The sequence below is a fragment of the Rhineura floridana genome, chromosome 2 (genome assembly GCF_030035675.1).
Source record: "Rhineura floridana isolate rRhiFlo1 chromosome 2, rRhiFlo1.hap2, whole genome shotgun sequence".
Taxonomy (NCBI): domain Eukaryota; kingdom Metazoa; phylum Chordata; class Lepidosauria; order Squamata; family Rhineuridae; genus Rhineura; species Rhineura floridana.
Genome location: NC_084481.1, coordinates 3,219,521 through 3,237,103, shown reverse-complemented (window position 1 = coordinate 3,237,103; position 17,583 = coordinate 3,219,521). Strand labels below are relative to the sequence as shown.

Below are 17,583 nucleotides of genomic sequence, written 5' to 3'. Positions count from 1 at the left end.
TACCGCCACACTAAAGGTCTGTTTCCTATGTTGTGCGGAATGGACCTCCTGATAAGATGGTATCTGCAGGAGGCCCTCACCTGCAGAGTGCAGTGATCAACTGGATATATAAGGAATAAGACAGTCTTTCAGGTATCCTGGTCCCAAGCTGTATAGGGCTTTGTATATCAAGACTAGCACCCGGTAGCAATTGGGCAGCCAGTGCAATTCTTTCAGCAGTGGGGTGACATGTTGGCAGTACCCTGCTCCAGTGAGCAATCTCACCACCGCATTTTGCACCAGCTGCAGCTTCTGGACCAACCTCAAGAGCAGCCCAGCATAGAGCTCATTACAGTAATCAAGCCTGGAGGTTACCAATGCATGGACCACAGTGGTCAGGCTATCCCAGTCCAGAAACAGCTGCAGCTGTCTTACCAGCCAAAGCTGGTAAATGGCATTCCTAGTCACGGAGGTCACCTGGGCCTCCAGTGACAAAGTTGAATCGAGGAGCACCCCCAGACTACGGAGCTTCTCTTTCAGAGGGAGTACAGCCCTATCCAAAGCAGGCAACTGACCAATTATCTGAACTCAGGAACCACCAACCCACAGCGCCTCCGTCTTGCTAGGATTCAGACTCGGACTATTTGAAATTCAGTTCTCTACATTTCTGCAACAATTTCGTGTTTGTTTTTTTAAAATCCTCATTAAAATTCTTCAGCGTTTTAGTGCAAATTTATCCTAAGAAATACTTTTTTGTATGCAGTTTTGACTAATGAAGACATTTTTGCAAGCAGTTTCTCCTAATATAATGCATTGTGTATGTTGTTTTTACTAATATATTCATATATTTATTTTTATGCAAAGCTTCCCCATTATATATTCATTTTTGTAAACTTTGGTTGAGGAACTGCATTGCAAAATTTGAATAAGTGTGAATTTCAAGGGATCACTGTGTTTCACTTCTATTGTTTTGGAAAGTGCAAATTTGATAGATTCAGCTTTAAATGTGAACTGAACTGAATTGAATTTCTCTCCATCCCTATCCCTTGGATTCAGCCTCTGGAAGAAATAAAGCTTTCATACCTCTGTGAATACTTCCATGGTGTGATCCTGTGCTTTTTTATAGAATGCAAGTGTATTCCTGGTGATGTTCTCTTCGTACTGGACAGCTCAGAGAGCATTGGCCTGCAGAACTTTCAGATTGCTAAGGATTTCATTGTCAAGGTCATTGACAGGCTGATCAAGGATGAACAAGTGACAGTAAGACTTGTAATCAATCATATCTACCCAGCAGCATGTATAAATGCATAGTTACCAATAAACAACTGAAAGAGAGCCTCTTTTGAGTTTCCTAGGATTGTCAAAATAAACTACTTCCAGAACCCTCTCCAGACCACAGCATGTTGCCGTTGCAGTTGCTAGATGTTACAAACCAACCTTGGTGTCTTTGATTATGATGATGCTTGGGCTAAAAATATAATTTGATGTCTAACTTTTTTCTTTTAACAGTTTAGACGAGGGGAATCTAACATTGGAGTTGTGCAGTATAGCCATGACAACACCCAGGAGCTGGTGGCCTTGGGGGATAACAACATTGATAACATTGGAGCCTTCAAGGAGTAAGTTTACTTCATATAACCATGAGTTAGAGGGGAGTCCTGGGGCTCAGTTTTATCTGTGACATATCTGAGTGGGCTATCTATCCCATGTTTCAGGTGTCTAAATTCCTTACAGTTGGAATGGTTAGAATTCTCAGTAAAAGCCACTTCCCAGGGTCCCATCACATGAGCAAAAACTGTGGTACCCCGGTCTCTAAGGTCACCAGATCAAGTTTAGTGCCCATTCAAAAGGAATCACCAAGTTGCAGTTGGTTATTTTCTCAATTAAATGGCTGCATTGCATTCTGGTGGAAACTACTGAAGGACTACAGGGAAAAACGTATCAGTTACTTTAAAACTGTAAGGAGACTTGGAACATTGTAGTACAGTGTCTTGATGGTTACATGATAACAGACAGATTAGCATGTCTTCTTCAACAGACACACACATGTCTCCTGCCAACTGGCATTCTAGAGCACATGAGCAAAATTACGTCTGAACAGAACTTTCCAGTTGACACTTAACTCATGGGGACATAGATGCTCCATGCCTCTGGAAGATGATCTGATTGGGTGCACTTGGTATTTATTTTAAAAATTTTCTGATCTAAGTGTTTCTGGGAAGAGATCATTTGGTTTTATCCTCTAGTCAAGCAAACACAATTTCCTCTAGACTATTCCCATCCAAAGCCTCCCATTACTCTTTACTTCCCAATAGAGTCAGGTGTCTTTGTTTTACGGAATTAATTGCTCATCATTGCAGGCATTAATCACTCCACATTATTAGGATTTTATTCACTTTGGCCTTACAGCACTAGAATTTCAGTTGCTCATACTATGTGAGACATACATGATACTACAGCAAAATTCTGATTTTACCTCCATTTCAGATGTGCAGAGTAATCACTTATTGAATGGAATTTTACTGCAAATAGAGCCATTTTTTATTTTCTTGTTTCTTCGGATGGTTTGTGTCAATACTGTCCAGCTCCGCTGATCTCAAATCTGAAGACACGTTGTTCATATTCACTCTCTACCATGACTACTTCAAAGAGAACTAACTAATAAAATGCTCAAGTTGCTTGGTTTGGGTCTCTTGGCCAGTTATGAAATAGTATTCCTCTAACAGATGAGAACTGATAGATTGCCATTCCTGAGGATATGTGAGCTTCCTTACAATATAATGTACTTCCTATGCATATTAATCAGATTGTATCACTTTCACACATTGCTACCACAAAAATATACAGGTTTGTTCACAGTTAGAGCTTTAGATTCTCTGGAACAAAAAACAAATAAACCAGACTTAGCCAAAAAAAACCAAAGAGGGAATGGACTGGAAAATGGGACTGGAAGATGGACCTACATTTCTCTGTCAGAAGAGGAGTTTTACTCTCAGAAACTGGCACTGACACACTTTCATGTTTGGTTTGCAGAGCTGTGAAGAACCTACACTGGATTGCTGGTGGCACCTATACTGGGGAAGCCCTTCAGTTTACAAAGGAGAACTTGGTGCAGCGGTTTGGCTCTGACAAAAGAGTGGTCATAGTCATCACCGATGGGCGGTCTGACGTACTTCGGGACCAAACACCTCTCAATGTTCTCTGTGAAAGCCAGACCCAGGTGAAATCAATATTAGGTGTGATGCAGGAGGACAGATAGAAAAGTGCTCTTGGGTCAACATGTATCTTCCTTATGAGTAAGGATTAGGACAGTGAATTGGGTGAAACCAAGAGGAGACCAGTACTTATGCAAGCAGCTGGGCACAAGTCATCTAAATATGGTGAAGGCGATTCCAGAATAGAATGTTTTTAACCATAGAGTTCCCACAGCTACCACATTTCAAGAGTTAATGTATAAACTATGGTGAATGTCAGGAATTCAGTGAATATTAATAGTAATTGGTGATTCTCAGCATTTTAGGAGATCAGTGGGAAGTATAAAACAAAATCTAACAAAGCAGACTTGGAAGGGTCCTAAATAAGCTGAAATCTCATCACCCTTTATATTCCCAGTCGATCACTGCGCTCTGCAGGTGGGGGCCTCTTGCAGATATCATCTTATCAGGAGGTCCGTTCCACACAACATAGGAAGCGGACATTTAGTGTTGTGGTACCTACCCTTTGGAATTCCCTCCCAGTGTGGTGTAGTGGTTAAGGTGTTGGACTACGACCTGGGAGACCAGGGTTCAAATCCCCACACAGCCATGAAGCTCACTAGGTGACCTTGGGCCAGTCACTGCCTCTCAGCCTCAGAGGGAGGCAATGGGAAACCCCTTCTGAATACCGCTTACCATAAAAACCCTATTCATAGGGTCGCCTTAAGTTGGAATCAACTTAAAGGCAGTATATTTACATTTTAAATGTTAGACAGGCACCATCTCTGTTATCTGTTCAGTGCCTACTGAAGACCTTCCTCTTTCAAGACTTTTAAGTAGAGACCTTATCCCAGTCTGTGTTTGTGTTGGAATTGCTTTTTCAGATCTTTTTTAAAGGTTTTGTTTTACTATGTTTTAAAGTCTTTTGTTTTTAAGATGTTTTAAAGTGCTTTTAATGTTTTTGTTTGCCGCCCCGTATGGGAGGAAGGGCGGGATATAAATTTAATAATTTTTTAAGAGCTTATGGATGAGATTTGTTGCAATATTCACAAAGCAGGGCTTGGTCAGGACTCAAATATCAAAAGAAAACTTGGCAACACAATCTGTTATTCAGCAACAGTCTAATTTCGCTATGCTTTCCATAGTCTTGTTCATGGATAACTGTGTGCTAGACTGATGCTGGATTTTCTAGTAGAGAATGCTATCATATTTTCCTTACTGGCTGCAGACAGAGCAACCAGTGCTAGTTTTTTAGTTAAGGTCCCTAGAATCTGTACTAGAGAAATGTTGTTTTCCTATGTCCAATATATTTGCTATATTGCTCTTGTAAATTCTTCAAGGACTAGTTTTATTTTAACTCCTTTGGGCTGTATCAGGGACATGTTTGTTAATGTTTAATTTTAGAGTATAAACCATATAAATATTTGTCAACCTATAGGTTTTCCCCCTGGGTATTGGTGACATTTCCAACAAACCTGCAAATGTTGAACAATTATCAACTATTTCCTGTGGGGGGATATCTCTTTATCAAGAAAACTATGCTGAATTGCTGGATGACACGTTCCTACAGAATGTTACCTCGCATATCTGCAAAGGTAGGTGAGACAACATTGTTTGCTACTAGTATTGGTTCGGCTGTAGCCTAATTGGGCTGGTGTTGAAGGAAGTGGCTGATCCAGGTCCTTACTTAACACAATGAATGTAGCACAACAGCTGGTGAGAGAAGAAATGACTACATAGACCCAAGAGGAGCTTAGGCGCCATGGTTTATTTAACCATATGTTCTGCTAGTAGTTTAGTGATTCACTGAGTAAGTAAATTAGAATAATTCCATTTTATTGTATTCAGGGATATAGTTAAATAATGATATAGTATGATTGACTAACTAATGACAATATTTTATATAGCACTTCATAGGACTACATATGCATTCTTATAAAAAGGGGGAAATGTGTCAACTGGGGATTGTGATGCGTCCTTCCCTGGCTCTCCCTGTCAGGTTCCTACCTGCTCATGGTTACTGCCTGTCTCTAGGCACCACCAGGGACTCCACCAGTCCGGACCGCTCTCTCTTATGGTTTCTCTCCCCGCTCTAGCACAGATCTCAACAGATCCCCCTGCTAGGCAACCACCAGTAACGTCCCAATACTAGTATTCCCAGAGACTCTGAATACTGGTATTGTTATTCTCTTCACCGCTGCCACCATTTGTTACAGTTCCCCTTCAGCCTTGGTCATTACCTTACCCTCCCTTCTGGTCTGTGAAACCCCAGCCAAGGATCAGGCCTTTGGTAAACCAAATTAAGTATTTATTACAGATAACAAAGCTAACAAGATTAACAAGACTTCTTCTTAAGGCACATAAGCATATGGTTTTACTCAATACTAATCCGAACTCCACCTCCCTCCTGGTAAACAACTCTCTAAACCCCCACCAAGCAATCCACTCTTTCTCTTCTTCCTTTTATACATTCAGCCATTTTAATCACTCAGCCAATCATCTCGCATTCTACTGCCCGTTCACTCCCCCTCTTTCACTCCACTTACCATGTATCTTCTAAAACAACAACACTTACCATATATACATTAATATAGGAACATCACAGAGATCTCTCCAAAGGGCAATATCCAGCTAACATGTCAGCACAAGGATTTCCATATGCACACCAGAACTTCCTCCCTCCCCTTCCCACACCCTCCCCAGAACTGCTCCAGAGGTTGGGGGAACCCCTAGAACAGATTTATGGGGTCCACAGGGGGAGGAGAGGTGAGAAGTTTGGTTGTTCAAGCATAAATCCTTGTGCTGATGGAACAATTTACTTAATGCTACTTTGGATACAACCCAAAGTTCCCATTGTTTCCAGGGGCAAGCTGGGAATTATATGGTTTCCAATCAGGGGTGGGAACTGTTGGCTAGTGCCACTTTGAAAGGATTCTGTCAACCTAAGAGGCAGTATCAAATTGAGGTCATTCTTTGTCCACCATCTGCTGCTTTTACCAGTCTGATTTTTTCCAGTCTCCAAAATCCCAAAATTATATCAATATTTTCTTTCAAAATATCTATATTTTCTTTTAAATTATCAAGAAAATATCAATATTTTGAAATAATATTTTCCAAGCAGGAGAAAGCAAGCCAAGACTCGCCCACGTTAAGGACTCTGCGCTTAATTTGAAAGAAAATATAGATAATTTAACATGGACTTGGTTTGCTTCTTCCCGCTTGGAGCCTGGATTATTCACATGGAGAGATTGGAGAGAGAGTGAGAAATCTGTACTGCTGTGCTGTGGGTAAAATCAATAAAAGAACAAGATGTTTGAGGAGAAAAAAAATGGTGGTGGGGCAAAGCCACTGAATTTTGGAGCAAACAGGATTCTCCACAAAGATGGAGAATATGCAAACCATTGAAAAATCTGGTGCTAAAACAGAATTCAGTGAAATTCTCACCCATTTCCAATACAACACTATGTATACTGCAGTGAACTTGCTGTGTCTAGGACTCTGAATTTTCAGTAGTAAATGAGAATATAGCCCATAATGGTGTTCTTTTCACATTCAAATTGTGCTCAAAATACAATTCCTTTGTCTAATACGTATATACAGAAAGGATGAGGACCACAGTGGGGCTTCCAGAGAATTCTTGAAAATTGCACAAGAGAAGGAAAATGTAGTTTGTCCCATAGATTAGGCCAACCATACAATTTTCCTTCTTTCTTGGGATGAAGAGGGGGCTTCTTCCAGAGGAAGGGCGGGATATAAATTTAATAAATAAATAACTATAGCAATTAATCTCAAGCAAGTACCCAGTGGAAACTTATACTTGCCACTGCAGCAGATTCTGAGTTTTGTGTGTAAACGGCTTGCAGGTATGCTCTATTTAAGACAGTGTAATACTGTTGAGGTTATATGCACAGATTTGACCTCTCCTAGCCTTAATGAGAACTACACCACCAGCTGTACCAGCATGAGGACCATGCCTGCTTCTTTCCATTTTTCTTCTAGTCTTAAAGAAGTGCATGCAGAAATCAGAGTGCTATGTTAAAAGCAGTTGCAATTGCAATTAAATGCATGTGGTAAAATTCAACTGGAATATCCTTCTGAAAGGTTGTAAAGAAAGGTCTTGGAGTGCAGATGCTTGCAAATTACTTTTCTGAAACTACCAGTTGTAATACCACATTTGCAATTGTATTTAAGGCTAAAGTGGACCTTCAGGATCCACATATCTTCCATCTCTACCAAGGTCATTTGTGAGGTAAGGCAAAAGAGCCACAAGTGGGACCAACACAGGGCTGCCCTCCCGTCACACACCATTGCTATTTGTATAGGTACTTGTAGTCACTGGTAACAATGGCAATATCAAGGTATACTATTCTAAAGTATAATAACAATTTCAACAGAGCAAGGAGCCACACGAAACCCATCTTATTTGTTTTAGTGCTGAACATTGCCTGTAAGTAAAGGGAATGCTTTAATATTATTTTGTTTGCTTTTCTAGAGAAGAAATGCCCAGATTACACTTGCCCAAGTGAGTACTCTTTTTGCAAAGCTGTGTTTATCAACTGGTAATTCCTGTGCCCGACATAACCGTAAAATTGACTTAGTAACTGCTGTTTAGCTAATTCATTTTCATAGACAACACAATAATGTTGCATCACTATTTGTAGGACTGTTCTGTTCTTGCCTCCTTCCAATACGGTGCGGGACCACGATACCTTGCGGAACGCCTCTTCCGATATGAACCGGCCCGTATACTACGTTCTGCTACGAAGGCCCTCCTCCGGGTTCCAACTCATAAGGGAGGCCCAGAGGGTGGTGACAAGATCTAGGGCCTTCTCAGTGGTGGCCCCCGAACTATGGAACAGTCTCCCCAAGGAAGTATGCCTGGCGCCGACTTTGCTCTCTTTTCGGCGCCAGGTCAAAACCTTCCTATTCTCTGAAGCATTTTAAGCTAAATTGATTTACTTTTAAAAATGTTATTGTATTTGATTTTTGACTGTATTACTAGTATTATTCTGTTATTTATTGTATTTTTTATGCTTTTTATGTTCACCGCCCAGAGAGCTATCGCCAGTCGGGCGGTATATAAATCTAATAAATAAAATAAAAATCAGGGGACACGTCCAGAACATGCTGAAACACACAAGGCTGAGCTTCCTTGAGGGCTATGCAGATCAGGAAGAGCCCCTCTCAAGTCCCCACTCGTCAAATGATGAGCAGCCAGCAGTCAAATTTGTATCCCATCAGGGTGCGGGACTGGGCAGAGAGGTGTTAAACCTCTATGTTGTGTCTACTCTTCATTTTTCTTTTATTTTTGCCACTGCTACCAAAATCAGTTTGATCTTGGGAAGCCGGGAAAAAATTGCCTGGAGGGAGGGGCTAGAAGAGGCCCCTGGGCCCTTGCAAAATGTTCTCCAGAAAATAGGCCATATAAGGCATTTTGAGAAACTTGCTAAAAACATAATTTTAACTACATGAATGAGAGAGCTACAAGTCTCAGCTGATAGCTTTTGGGGTGCCTATTTGCCTTTTGTATCAGAACATTTACAATTTAATTTCCATAAAACTCTGTTCTGAGATTAACGTCTCTGTGCATTGTGTACCATCAGAACAATCCCTCCCTGGCTTTTTCTGCTGATATTGTCTATAGCATGTGTACACAGCTATAGAACATTTACAGCAGAGTTGTTAGCAAATATCTCCTCTCTTTGCAGTCGCTTTTGCTGGCCCAGCTGATCTCACACTCCTTGTGGATAGTTCTACCAGCGTTGGAAGCCGTAACTTCAATACCACCAAGAAGTTTGTGAAACGCCTTGCGGAACGATTCCTAACAGCAAGCAAACCTGCAGATGCCACTGTGCGCGTCTCTGTTGTCCAATACAGTGGCAAAGGCCAGCAAAAAATAGAGTCGCAGTTTGAGCAAAACTACACAGTGATTGCTGATGCTATTGACAACATGGAATTTATTAATGATGCCACAGATGTGAATGCAGCCCTCAACTATGTCACCAGACTGTACCGGCAGTCCTCCCGTTCTGGAGCTAAGAAGAGGGTGCTGATTTTTTCAGATGGCAACTCTCAAGGCATTACCAGAAGCGCCATTGAGAGGGCAGTTCAGGAGGCTCAACAGGCAGGCATTGAAATTTATGTACTAGTGGTTGGTACTCAAGCCAATGAGCCTAATGTACGCGTGCTTGTCACTGAAAAATCTGCTGCGTATGATGTGGCCTATGGAGAGCGCCACCTTTTCAGAGTGCCTGATTACCAGTCTCTGCTGAGGGGAGTGTTCTATCAAACTGTCTCCAGAAAAATAGCTGTAGACTAAGGAGTTGGGGAATGAAAGAGCAGGATAAATAGATTCTAAGTTTTCAAAAATAAAATATTAGCAACCAATTGGACCCATGTTTTTATACAAAGACCACATCCATCCTTACTTTTGAGCTATGTTTTGTGCATCCCTGTCCAGTCCTTTGTTTTCTTTGTTGTCCATGAATTGTTCCAGCCTAAAGGAGAAAGTGTAGGTTGATTTATTTTTGCCCTAATTGGTAGCTTTCTGAACTGTAACTGAAATGACTATTTTTGTACCATGTTTGACAAAGGTAAGCTGCTTTCTTAAAAGAACCTTAAATGCACTAACCTTATTTCTAAGGTTGATAGCACATTTCACATAAATTGGGGTCTTCCTTTTCAGAATCAAATGATCCCTTATCTCACTGCCAAGATAATTTGTTAAACTTGTCTGTTATTTTATTTTTATAATAGGAAACAGTGAGTAGTAATTACTGTCTAGGCTACTCAGCTGCAGAAAGATTACTTTGTCCTCAGAAATATACGGTACATTTCATGGTACACTTGTTACTCTCCAGGGAAACTGTGGAGGTTACTTAAATTGTAACTTCAGATATGCAATTAAATTCAAAGCAGATTGTTTTGACAATAGGATTAAACCAACAGCATCTACCCAAAGTAGAGTTTAGGGATGGAGGAAGGTACAAAGAAGACATTCAACAATGAAGTTATTCATACATGATGAAACTGAGATTCGCAAAAGTGATCTTTCAGTTTGCCTTACTATCTAAATTATTTACATGAAATCTTAGGAAAGCCTGAGCCTTGAGTTTAGGCTTCTTGACTTCAGAGGGCCCTCCCTATCCAAAATGATATCAATGTAGGTGCTACCTGCCCCTCGCAGACCTCAGAGCCTGAGGTTTACATTGTTGCTATGTTTACACAGTAACTTCTGAAAGATATATCAAAGTTTGGAACTGGTTTGGACAGGTTTCATTCAGTATTTCCAATGGTGCTCTTGCTATAAATTCAGTATGCTTTCAGTATGAATGCAGAGATGAAATTGTTTTCAACACTGTGCCTCTTATTGTTTTGTAATCAACATTCATTTTACCACTTTATTTTATTTTATTCCTGTGTTTTGCTGACAGATGTTCATGTTGAGATTTTGTTCAAATAAATTGTTTTCCACAGTTTTGGTGGGAGGGAAATCGACTTTGTGCCAGTCCTTAAGTTTCAAAGAAGGGTGATTCACAAGTAGTGCATACTACGCACTGTTCATTTGAAAATGTGGCTTTTTTTGCTGCATATAAGACATTAGGGATAGCCTTGAGTTATTTTTATTTTTATTTTATTATTATTTTTATTAGAATACCACTTAACTTCTGAAAACTCGAAACTGTTTAGATAAGATCTTGATGAGGGTACAGGCATGTCTGCACTGAAAGTAGGCTGCTTGATCCTATACATGTTTTCATGTCTCACTCTAATCAGAGGCTTTCTTCCAGGTGTCAGAGTAATCCAGAAAGGGAGTCGGAGAATCAAAGGCAGGGACACTAGATCCAAAGTCCTGCTCGGCTTGTGCCAATGGGTGCAGGAGGAGGACTACATTTTCCCTCCCCCCCTTTTTTGCACTGCTATCAGCATCTTTTCCCTACAATTTCCCCCACCAAACTGTTTCCAGGGTTTATTGAGGAAATGTGAGAGTGTCAACAAGCATATAGATAGAGGTGATCCAGTGGACATAGTGTACTTAGACTTTCAAAAAGCGTTTGACAAGGTACCTCACCAAAGGCTTCTGAGGAAGCTTAGCAGTCATGGAATAAGAGGAGAGGTCCTCTTGTGGATAAGGAATTGGTTAAGAAGCAGAAAGCAGAGAGTAGGAATAAACGGACAGTTCTCTCAATGGAGGGCTGTAGAAAGTGGAGTCGTCCCTCAAGGATTGGTATTGGGACCTGTACTTTTCAACTTGTTCATTAATGACCTAGAATTAGGAGTGAGCAGTGAAGTGGCCAAGTTTGCTGATGACACTAAATTGTTCAGGGTTGTTAAAACAAAAAGGGATTGTGAAGAGCTCCAAAAAGACCTCTCCAAACTGAGTGAATGGGCAGAAAAATGGCAAATGCAATTCAATATAAACAAGTGTAAAATTATGCATATTGGAGCAAAAAATCTTAATTTCACATATACGCTCATGGGGTCTGAACTGGCGGTGACTGACCAGGAGAGAGACCTCGGGGTTGTAGTGGACAGCACGATGAAAATGTCGACCCAGTGTGCGGCAGCTGTGAAAAAGGCAAATTCCATGCTAGCGATAATTAGGAAAGGTATTGAAAATAAAACAGCCGATATCATAATGCCGTTGTATAAATCTATGGTGCGGCCGCATTTGGAATACTGTGTACAGTTCTGGTCACCTCACCTCAAAAAGGATATTATAGAGTTGGAAAAGGTTCAGAAGAGGGCAACCAGAATGATCAAGGGGATGGAGCGACTCCCTTACGAGGAAAGGTTGCAGCATTGGGGCTTTTTAGTTTGGAGAAAAGGTGGGTCAGAGGAGACATGATAGAAGTGTATAAAATTATGCATGGCATTGAGAAAGTGGATAGAGAAAAGTTCTTCTCCCTCTCTCATAATACTAGAACTCGTGGACATTCAAAGAAGCTGAATGTTGGAAGATTCAGGACAGACAAAAGGAAGTACTTCTTTACTCAGCGCATAGTTAAACTATGGAATTTGCTCCCACAAGATGCAGTAATGGCCACCAGCTTGGATAGCTTTAAAAGATTAGACAAATTCATGGAGGACAGGGCTATCAATGGCTACTAGCCGTGATGGCTGTGCTCTGCCACCCTAGTCAGAGGCAGCATGCTTCTGAAAACCAGTTGCCAGAAGCCTCAGGAGGGGAGAGTGTTCTTGCACTCGGGTCCTGCTTGCGGGCTTCCCCCAGGCACCTGGTTGGCCACTGTGAGAACAGGATGCTGGACTAGATGGGCCACTGGCCTGATCCAGCAGGCTCTTCTTATGTTCTTATGTGAGGGTTCTGTATCCAGTAGATCTTATGCATCTCTGATGGGTCCTGGAATGCCTCCTTTTTACTCTCTTAAGTTTGGGCAGCCTTACCTCAGAGCAGGGGCACTTGCAGAGGATTTTGCCAGAATGTCTCTTGCTCCACCCATGGATCTCCCTTTCCACCATGGTGAGAGAAATTTACACTATCCTGTGGCCCCTGGGGTGTCCTCCCAAGGGACCATCAGACTGCACCCTTAGTGTGCCTACAATTTCAGTCTTAAGCTGGTTAGACAGTCACTTCACCCCTTCCAGAGAAGTCTGGGAACTGTTGTTCTGAGCCGGCCTAGCAATCTCTTAATGGAGGATTGTCAGCATCTCATCAAGTTAGAATTCCCATAATTCATTGTTGGAAGCATGACAACATATAGAATTGATTCAGATGTGTAGCATAGACATGGCTTAGGAGAGAATAAAGACATTTGTAGATCGCAAATACCATTTCATTGTCTCTTCAGACGGTGATAACAAAACCTTTTCTTACAAACAGCCTCTGTGAATAAAAACAGCTTTCATATATTCAAACAAATTCTTCTGAAAACCAGTGATGCATATGTACCTTGAAAGAGAAAGGTTTAACACTGGACTCAATGATTTATTACCTACTAAAGGTAATCAACCCTTGATTTGTTTGTCTCAGTCATTTTATACAAGAGATTTTTTAAAAAAAGGTTTGTATTCCCTTACCTGTAAATCAAATCAAATCAAATGGTGTGTGTGTGGGGGGGGGGATCTACATTTGACCAGAATATATATTTGATTTTAAAATGCACTTTGCCTGATCAGCGCTATTAATCCATAATGTGTTCTAAAGGGTTATTTGGTATCACTTGTGCAAATATGCCCTGTTCCTCCAGTTCCTTTCTTGCCTGATTTTCATTCTTCTTTTCTTTCTTGCCCGTATGTTCATTCCTTCTCTCATTCTCTGCTGCTCTTATCCTTTGTGTTAGATCAGTGATTCTCAACCTGGGGGTCATTACCCCGGGGGGCCATGAAGTAATCCAGTGAACACTAAAGAAATGAATTATTTTTTCAAAAATAGTCTTCATTCCCTGGATGCTGTCTGCTCCCCACTGCCGCTGCAGACTGTACCTCCCCCTTGCTCCCAATAAGAGGGGAGGACTTTTGCTGAAGTGGCAGAGCATCTTTCAGGCGTGCTGAGGGCAGGTGTCTGCCTATAAGACATGTGGCAGACGCAAAAGGAGGCTGATGGTGGAGCTACCAGGAAGAGGGGATTACTATTGCCAACTCCCGTCTCCTCGCACTACTGATGATGATGACGCCCCTGCTCAGAAGAAGAGAGGGCTTTTCGGGAAGCAAAAAGAAGCAAAGCTGTAAGAAAAGGCCCTCAAGGCAGCTTACAAAGAAAAATAAACACAGGTGTAGAAATATAATAAAAATACAATAAAAACAACACAATTTACAAAAATTAAATTAAATAACAAATAACGTTGACATTATCGGCACCGCCAAGAAATAGGAGGTGGCGTTAGTGGGGGCGGCATACTCCTTGTATTTCTGGGAATACCCCTTGGCTACCAATCTGGATTTATATCCCATTCTGCATTTTGTTTTGCCTTGAAGACCCATTTACAACCCACAGGCCTTTTTGCCACGGGCAGTTCTGTTTCCTCTTGTACAGATTTTCTCCACTCACTAACTTTTGCCACGGGCATTCTTTCAATTTCTTCCCATATTGAAGGCTCATGTGGCACTGCCGACTTTGCATGGTAGGACAGTCATGTAGCTGGAATGTCTTTGTTGGATCAGGATGAGTGTCTGAGTTCTGGTTCAGGAGCTCTGTCTGCTTGTGTGGTGACTTCTGGCTCTGCACTTCCCTCCGTTCGCTCCATATCCCTTCTGTCCTTGCATTTCTTCCATCTCTTCACCATGGACGGATACCATGGAGTGCAAAAAAGACAAATAATTGGGTGTTAGAACAAATTAAACCAGAACTATCACTAAAAGCTAAAATGATGAAACTGAGGTTATCATACTTTGGACACATCACGAGAAGACATGATTCACTAGAAAAGACAATAATGCTGTAGAAAACACCATGGAGTAGAAAAAGAGGAAGGCCAAACAAGAGATGGATTGATTCCATCAAGGAAGCCACAGACCTGAACTTACAAGATCTGAACAGGGTGGTTCATGACAGATGCTCTTGGAGGTCGCTGATTCATTGGGTCGCCATAAGTCGTAGTCGACTTGGAGGCACATAACAACAACAACAACAGAGATGGGTAATCTTCAGCTCTGTGTACTAGCTGGTATGTTATTTGCTCTTCTTAGCTAGGAGTTTCCTCTGTTGGGCACTCTGTATCTTCATGGTTTTGCTTTTCTCACCATCAAAGTACACAATGCTGCACACTGTGATTGAAGATACAGAGTGCCCAACAGAGGAAACTCCTAGCTAAGAAGAGCAAATAACATACCAGCTAGTACACAGAGCTGAAGATTACCCATCTCTATCACTAGTCAAAGGTGAAGAGATGGAAGAAATGCAAGGACAGAAGGGGTGTGGAGTGAACGGAGGAAAGTCCCCCCCCCTTCCTGGCGGCTAGCAGAGGTTTGTGCTTTCAGTGTTTTTAGAAGTGTCTAGAGAATGCCTGGGAACTGGAGGCAGGCAGAGGCTGGCTCTCTGCATCATGGCAATAGGATGCCTCCAGTAATACTGATGGGAAAGCTGGATATTGGACTGTTGATGCCTTGAACCCCTCCATCCTAAGCTCAGGTTGGAATGTGTGTAAATAAACAAACCATATTTCATAAAGACACCGCAGTCTCTGCTGACCTTCTTTCCAAAGGAAACCAAACCTTGGACGAGCACAGGGACCTCTGAAATCTCACCGCTCGGAGATTGGGGAGGCGCGCAACAATACATTCCTGTGTGACAGGCACACCCTGGATTGGCATATGTGGGATTGCTGTATCCATGCTCCAAGTGTGCATCACTGTCATGGTCCCTGATTGGTGATCTGTGGTGCTGTCCAGGGATGTTGGGGCACGTTTGTGGTTCTTATGCTCTTTTTGTATTTTCCGCTTGGGTGTTTTTCTGCTCCTGTCTCGGGCATACTATGCACTGGACATAGCAGCCATTCTGTTGGCACAGTGGTGGTGGTGATGTCTCTCTGTTCCTACTGTAATGCGAGTATAAAATTGTTCCATTAATTAGGTAGCCAGAAATAAATTGCCTCCTCTCAGAAGCACTCTTTAAAATAGCTAAAGGACAGTTTCTTTTGTTATCTGCCTGGCCTGTCTTAAAATAGCTGAAATCTCACAATAAATGTGACTCAAGCTGAGGAAATGAATGAATCATCTTTGGAAATGTATGCACTATTTCCCTCAGATATTTATTCTCCTATCCAAATGGCATTAATTCAGAGCCTTATTTTATGTATGTTTCAGGAAACAGAGCAGGAAATGTATCCTGCAGCCATTTTAAATATGCATGTGCATTTTTATAGAGGAGAGGCCTACTAAATATTGCTTGAATAATGATGAGGTTCAAGATGTACACCTGGGAGTTACAGCCTTGCCTCTAGCTGCTGTGAATAAAAGCTTACAGCTGGTGACATTGTAGCAACTTTCCCATTTTCTAGTAGTTTTTCATGAGTTTTTTGAGCCCAAGACCTGCTGATTCACACATTTATTTTTGAAAATGCCGTGATATTATTTGACTTCATCAATTTCATGCTGTGAGAAGTACTTGCATGTAGTGCTACTTACACATACATAATCACTGAACTCCTGGAAAACATACTTTGTACATACTTAATACATAGATCCTTCTAGTCAACACCATACCCAGGTTTGCACATGGGGAGAAAGAGCAGAGCTGTGCGCACTTGCTCCTCCACCACAGTTGCATCCCCTGCCGGCCCTGCCCACATGTTATCCAAACAGTTTGCCAAGCATGCAAAGGCTGTCTCTGTGAGAGACATAAATAAACTCTCTGATTTATTTGTTGTTGAACTAAATGGTTGATTTGAACCTTCCCACTGTCTTATCTGCCTCTAGAAGACTTTGTCTTGAACGTAGTCTAAATACAGCCAGTGAGAGAGGTATGAAATCTGTCCAGAATCAAGCTGGATTTTACAGGATGCCCATGCGTCTTGATCTCTGATATCCGCATTCTCATTCTAACGGCTTGATTCTCTGCAAAAGATCCCAGAAGCAATTGTAGTAAGCAGGTTTTTTTGTGGCCAGTTTTCCTTTCTGTGTTTCTTTCCATTGCACCGCTGGCATTTTTTTCTCCTTGTTTTGTGGGCTTGTCTACTGAAATGCTCCTGTAGCTTCCAGGGATGTTGGAGAATTCAGCCCTAAGTAGACAAAGATACAGAAATTCCCTCCATTTAGTGTTCAGGAACAGAATTTCCTGAAGCAAATGCACTCCGCATTCATTCAGTGTTTTGTTTTTAAGTCTGCAGATTATATATAAATAATGAGTTGTTTTTTTTTGCCATCTCATTTTGTTTCACATTTCTTAACGCTGATATCATAAAGATCAATAGAGGTTTAAAACCCAGTGAGGAGATGGCTAGTTGATGGGCTGTGAGCTGCTTCATTTTCTTTGAAAGAGAACACACAGGATAGTGGACAAAAGGTGTTTGTTTTATGGCTGATAGAGGGTCTGCCAAGGGGTGAGAAAGTCATTGATGTATACAGGTGCCTCTCTGCTTTTCTTATTTCTGAAGTGTTGTTTGTTGCCAAAGGCAGCCTATATACAATAAGATTGCAGTCCTAGCCATGTCTACTTAGACGTAGGGATGGGGGAGGAATTTGATTCAGTTTGCATTTAAAACCTAATCTAGCAAATCCATATTTTCCAAAACAATATGAGAACTGAAACACGATCATCCTTCAAAATCCACACTTATCCAAATTTTGCAATGCAGTTCTCCAACCAAACAGTCCTTATAAAAATACGTATGTTTTATGCATATGCACATAAAATGAATATCTTAGTTAAAATGACATGCAAAAATGCATTATATTAGGAGAAATTGCTTGCAAAACTGTGTACTTTAGTCAAAACAGCAGAATTCACACTAAA

At 41.3% G+C, this 17,583-nt stretch overlaps 1 protein-coding gene across 1 annotated transcript in view; it reads left to right on the top strand.

The window, feature by feature from the left end:
* Positions 1–10,651, top strand: part of COL6A1 (collagen type VI alpha 1 chain) — a 68,361-nt gene extending 57,710 nt beyond the window's left edge. The window contains exons 30-35 of the mRNA XM_061607641.1: positions 1,106–1,239; positions 1,489–1,598; positions 3,013–3,199; positions 4,612–4,768; positions 7,666–7,695; positions 8,882–10,651. Coding sequence (XP_061463625.1) covers positions 1,106–1,239; positions 1,489–1,598; positions 3,013–3,199; positions 4,612–4,768; positions 7,666–7,695; positions 8,882–9,492 — 1,229 coding nt within the window. The 3' untranslated portion in view covers positions 9,493–10,651. The remainder of the gene's footprint in view (positions 1–1,105; positions 1,240–1,488; positions 1,599–3,012; positions 3,200–4,611; positions 4,769–7,665; positions 7,696–8,881) is intronic.
* Positions 10,652–17,583: the final 6,932 nt, after the last annotated feature.